This window comes from Olea europaea, chromosome 1 (assembly GCF_002742605.1).
Source record: "Olea europaea var. sylvestris chromosome 1, O_europaea_v1, whole genome shotgun sequence".
Lineage (NCBI taxonomy): Eukaryota > Viridiplantae > Streptophyta > Magnoliopsida > Lamiales > Oleaceae > Olea > Olea europaea.
In genome coordinates, this window is record NC_036237.1 from 11,802,882 (window position 1) to 11,808,934 (window position 6,053).

A 6,053-nucleotide genomic window follows, 5' to 3' on the forward strand; every position below is an offset into this window, starting at 1 on the left:
CTTGTGTTGTTAAAAATTTATCAATGGCCAATTTCTTTATTTTGTCCTAATTTAAAACAACCACTTGTATCGGAAGATACGGAGGACGAATTAAATGAAGAAGAGGATATTGAATTGGAATCCGGTATAGAGTTAGATAAAATTTAAGTTCCTATACTACTTATTTACTATTTTATATTTAAATTTGAAAATTATCTCTTTGTTCGAAACTTTGGAAAAATATATAAAGTTCCTATAAATCTGTTTTAAATTTTTAGTGAGAATTATTTTTAATTATTAAATTATTTTTTGATTTATTATAAATTAAAATAATATCAAAATAAGAAAACGTCTTTTTACGCCTAAACATCGCCTTAACTCTCATAGCCTATAATTTTACCTTCACGGGCCGTCACGCATTACGCCTTTTAAAATACAGATCAAATCACAATAAATAATTTTAATCACATATTTTATGAAATCTACAACTTTTAATTAGACAAATTTTGATCGTTTAAATTTTTAGACGAGTACGAAATCAAATGGCTCCCCAACTGGTAAAGAGACACGTCCCTACCCTTTCTCGTTCTTGCTGTGCATATGCAGATGCACATGGGACCTAAATAATTCCTTGTATTCGTAGGTAACAATAATTTTGTCTGTGGACAACTTGTGCATGCCCATCCACTACATAGATAACGTAAATTTTTGATTCACAATTCGATGAATCCGCCGCATCCACCGAAAGTGGACAACAAACTTGCCTGTTGTCGTTGTCAACACTAAATGCTACGATTAAAAAACGGACTTTGTGAGAAATTATTATTTATTAGTTTATTCCTTTTCTATTCACAGAAGCAACAAAGAATAATGTATACCACCAAGTCACTTACCAATTGGACGGCTTAAGTCAACGGGAGATGCTATATGTATCAAATCATTTATCAAATGAATGATCGAATTGACAAGTGTCGCGCTCTTATTGGAGTGGATAGGCGCCCCTCCAATCAGGGGGTGCCACTTGTCAATTCGGTCAAAAATTAGGTAAGATATTTGGTACAAGTAGATTAATTCTAAGTCAACTCGGTGGATGTTTTCCGATTAACATTGACACTCGGAACTTTTATAACGATCTAAATTTGTGTTTAAATTGTAAATTTTCGTGAATGCTCTTCCCCAGCTTTAAACTCATAGTCCCAGGAGCATCTCCAATAGATTATTTATTTTAAAGAACATTTTATGTATGATAAATAACATAACAATTTTTTTGGTGGAAGCCGCGAACGGTAGAGGATTGTCAAAAATTAGTGAAAACTGGGGCAGAACACAGTTATAGACATATTTAAAGGGTGTTTGGGAGATATTTTTATGTAAAAATATATTTTTGAATAGTAAATTGATGAGAAATATGTGGTTGAAAAATAAGGAAATATTTTTTATTTACTTGTAATATTATTTTAATAAAGAATGTGTGGTTGAAAAAAAAAGAGAAAAATGCATTTTGAAAAAATAGGTACCAAACGGAACCTTAGTAAATTGAATTGATCCAAAATTCTCGATGCTAAGAAAATTACTTCATTAAGATGATTTGATCTATTGTGGATCATGCACTGAAAATTAGGAGATCCTCAAAATTATGTTATGATATTTTAAGTATAGCAGAATTTATAATCTTATTTCAATCAAGTCCACCCATCCCTTCAAGTCTGTTAAATTCGGTTTGTAGAGTATATATTGCTGCTGAACAATGCTATAGGTACATGATTTTTTGATAGAAAAATTTTACACATAATACGGTGCACGACATCATTGGAAGATGGAAAAAAAAAATTCAATCATATTTTCCCACATCAGTGTCAGTACAAGTTATGTTAAAAAAATTTTGTACTCGTTGTTTTATTATTATTATTATTAATTTTTTTCCCATTTAATTGGATGCTGTCACGTGTATTCTATGAAAAATCTGACGGAAAACTTCTGTACACATAGCACTTCTATATATCGAATTCATCGTGTAATGTTAATATCCGTTATTGGGTTTGGCAAAGCTTAAAATGTTAACTTATATGAAAGTAAACAAGCCATTATCGAAAAGGTTACTTTTTTGGCAATAAAATAAAACTAGAAACATTTTATTTAAAATGAGAAAAAGTTAACACAGAACATGAGGAACACAGAGAGCCACAAACACATTGACATTTTTTCTTGACAAAGTCCACCATTTTCAAGCAGCTCCCTCGCCAAAAGTCCGATCCACTAAACTTTTGATTAGTGTGCACTGATTTTATTCTTCAAAAGCAATGCCCTTAACTCCGCCGCGTCAATCTCCGCCGCCTGATTCTCCGGTCGGTAATATCCGGTGACTGGGTCCGGTACCCATGAAGTACTCTTGCCGGATTCCTCCACCCCTTTCTTCAAGATCATGTTCGGCGCCACCCCTCCGCTACTCAGGCTCTTCGACACGCCGCCCTGTGCTGCCGCTGCGTATCCACGCCTGTACATATATTTTATACACCATAATCCCATCAAACAGCTGAAAAAATAATGGCATATATGATATTTAAGTAATCAAACAATTAATTATCAATTATTCATTTTTCCTAAAAGATTCGTCCGGCTTTCCAGAAAATTAGATTTGGCAACTTTTTATGCACAAGTGCACAACACAACATTTTTGAATAAATGAAAAGATTGAAAAATAGGAAATACCCGGTGGAAGCAGCAGAGACTTTATTGGCAACGAAAGCAGATACAATTTTAAAATTGGAGAATGAACGAGCCATTTTTTTGAGAGTGAAACGTTATGGAAATTAAGTGAAAATGAGAATATAACTAAAAGCTGCTGCAGAAATTTTTCTCCCACTTCTCCGAATGGAAAAGAAAACCTTTCTGCAGCGGCGGAACAAGGAACTCTCTCTTTCTCTCTCTTTCCCCCTTGAAGGCTTCTTAAGGGTTACGATGTTATGAATTCAGTGGAAATAATTTAGACGAGGGAACCTTATTTATAGGCAACCTGAAACCTAAGGCGGCATGTTTTGTTTCTTGGTCTTATTGCCTTTGTTTGGATTATGGGTAAACATGACTCGATTTGAACGATTTATATCAAATTTTAAATTAAATTGCTTACAACAATTTGAAATTTTTTCAAATCAAACTTCATCACTTCAATTTCTAAATCAAATTAACTCAAAGCACTTTTTCAATTCGATTTCATGATTTAAGCCCTGTTTGAATCCCATTATTATCCATCACATGAAGTCATCATGTTTGACTTTTTATCTTTTGTGTAGAGTTCCTAACGACTATATTTTCCATTCTCATTTTTACAATAATTTGGCTCAAACGGGGGCTTAATAGAAAAAAATAACATATGTCGAATAAGTTAAGTCATCAATATTAATCTAAAATTTCACGTTAAAACATGAAAAGTATCATTAAAAATATTACAAGTTAAAGTTCTATAGTTCTAATCATTATAATACAAAAGCATTATAGAAATATTTTAACATCTTAGTCGATATAATTAGCACAACATTTACAACAGTAACACATGATTCATTCTCTCCATAAATATAAGAATATAATACCTTAATTCATTTATTATAGTTAAATAATATGAAACAACTAATAAAAAAATAAATAGAAAGATCAAATACAATAATATCTTCTATAACGTTTTGTAAATCATCCAATGTTTCTATCTCATAAAAATATTGATGAATCATTGCATGTGTTCTTGTAACTATGCAACCATTTTTATGGCAAATCACCGTCTCAATCATATTTTCACCCAACGATCTCCTAAAAGAATCACAGATTCAACTATTAGTAGGGAATGCGAACTCAGAAATAATTGTGAATATTTGAATAGCTAACACTTTAACAACTTAGGGGGACAATCTTATACTTATTTGCATTCAATTTCCACAAAAGTAATGCCCTGTATTTTAGGAAAATATATATTTTGGAATAATAATTTTTAAGAGAATGTATTGTTAAAAAATAAGGATTTTTTTTTAATTTACATGTAATATTATTTTACAAGGTAATGAGAGAGAAAAATATTATTCATCTTCTTCCCCACTCACCCCCTCACACACCCACCCACACCAAAACCAAAACCCAAGGCTCAGCTCATTAGCCCACTCCAAATGCCTTTATATAATCCCAATCAGTCACCCCAATTTCGACACATTCTAGGGTTTAACTTTGAGGCTTAACATGTTTCTCTCATTCTACCCCGCCTTTGAAATTTATATGCGCAATGCCGGAAAATGCTTTGCTTCTAGTCATTATTTGCTTTTATTTAATCCGTTTTTGTTTTCTTTCGAGTCATTATGGAGTAAAATTAGGTTTGAGCATCGTCCGTAATAGGCTGCATCAAACTTGGTCCAGTCTCGAGCGACAGTGCATAAATCAAAAGCTGGTTTTAATCAACGGCGGCCAAACAACTGCTGAGATGGATCCACAGATGGGTGCTTCTGTGCCTGTCTACTATTCCCATCTCACAATTTTTGTTATTTTTAAACTTGAATTTAAGCCCCTCTTTGAAAAATGTAAGAAGAAAGAATAAAAAAAATAGATTAAATTTACCAAAAAAAAGTTTTTTTTTTTTAACATTCGAGTTAAATGTTTGACTGGCTATTGAACTTTGATACATGTCACGGTTTACTCACTGTCCTTTGAAACTTGTCCCACTGGCCATTCAACTTTGCTCCGTCTAGCTCCATTGGCTACCGGATGGAAAACGTCAGTGAACTTGCACACGTGGCCGACGGTAATTTGACATGTCACGTTAAATTGAAAATTACTGCCACTAAAAAGCCAAATAAGCAGTGTCAAACACGTCTTTATCTTAACAAACACATTTAAAGTCTTCAAAATTGTCATTTATTCCCAACCCCTAAAACACGTCTTCTTCAACTCGATTGAAGCCCTAACCCCTAAATGGTACTATCCCACACGAAGGCCCCCACGAGCACGAATCAGTGCGGAGTGTTGCAATGAGGAAGGCTTGCACATGGAGGGACCACTAGAAGGTAATTGAAAATCAATATTTTCCATTATTTCCATGAATGTGGACAACGAGAACTCGACAAATGAGCAAATTTAATATGTTGTTCAAATTTACATTTAAGCATCGGAATCATGAATTTTTGTATCTTCCTTCGTATTTTGATGAATATGCTCCATGATTTCTACTCCATGATTCTAAAAGGATTTTTCACTAGTGGGATCACTTGGGGGGCCCTTACCGATTTCCATAAAATCGGAATGTACTGTGACATAACACATAAATATGTATAATCTGAAAAAACTTTTTCATATCATGCATATGTATAATTTGAAAATATTTATAATTAATTTGCCTCCATTCCTATGTTCACAGTATGTATTTCCATACGTGAAATATAATTTCCTAATTGCTTGTGGTGTATATGTATCAGAGGATGATTCAGACTTCGTTAATTCTAAGAACGATATGGAGGATGAAGATGACACACTGTATGAGCAAAATGTGATCAATGGCATCAAGATGGGGATAGCTGGCCACGATCAAGTTCAAGATGAACGGGGAGAGGGCAACGATATGGAAGTAGACGACTTGGAATATCCGATGGGGGAGTTATTGTCACAATGCTCATCAGATGACGATGGTGGGTTTCGATTTCCTCAATTTTCTGTTGAGGCCGATGTGAAAAATCCACAATTTGAGGTAGGCCAGATTTTTAGCTCAGTAGTCGAGTTCAGGGAGGCAGTTAAACTTATGGTGCATTGAATAGATATAATGTAAAGTTTACGGCGAAGGAGGAGAGACGAGTACAAGGTGTGTGCAAAGTTGGGTGTAAATGGAGAATATGGGCTTCCTCGTTTGACAACACTGATATATTACAGATGAAATCATACATATCAGACCATACATGTAGTTGGGACCAGTATCACAGACACTGCAACTACAAGTTCCTTACACATCGTTACCTTGAGCAGTTCAAAGTGGACCCCAACTGGAAAACAGAGCTAATTTTAGCGACAGTTAAAAAGGACCTTCGCACAGACATAAGTAGAAATGTTGC

At 34.0% G+C, this 6,053-nt stretch overlaps 1 protein-coding gene across 1 annotated transcript; it reads right to left on the bottom strand.

Annotated features, from left to right (window-relative positions):
• Positions 1-2,090: 2,090 nt before the first annotated feature.
• On the bottom strand, positions 2,091-3,011 carry LOC111394227 (protein SENESCENCE-ASSOCIATED GENE 21, mitochondrial-like). Its single transcript, XM_023019987.1, has 2 exons — positions 2,689-3,011; positions 2,091-2,473 (listed from the first exon to the last, which is right to left on the bottom strand). Exons 1-2 carry the CDS (start codon positions 2,760-2,762, stop codon positions 2,248-2,250), a joined length of 300 nt encoding a protein of 99 aa, XP_022875755.1. The 5' UTR covers positions 2,763-3,011; the 3' UTR covers positions 2,091-2,247.
• Positions 3,012-6,053: the final 3,042 nt, after the last annotated feature.

Excerpts from the sequence above, each read along its gene's own strand:
- LOC111394227 (XM_023019987.1), bottom strand. The coding sequence starts at position 2,762 with ATGGCTCGTTCATTCTCCAATTTTAAAATTGTATCTGCTTTCGTTGCC. Across the intron at positions 2,474-2,688 it reads GTCTCTGCTGCTTCCACCGG|GCGTGGATACGCAGCGGCAG; the intron begins GTATTTCCTATT and ends ATATATGTACAG.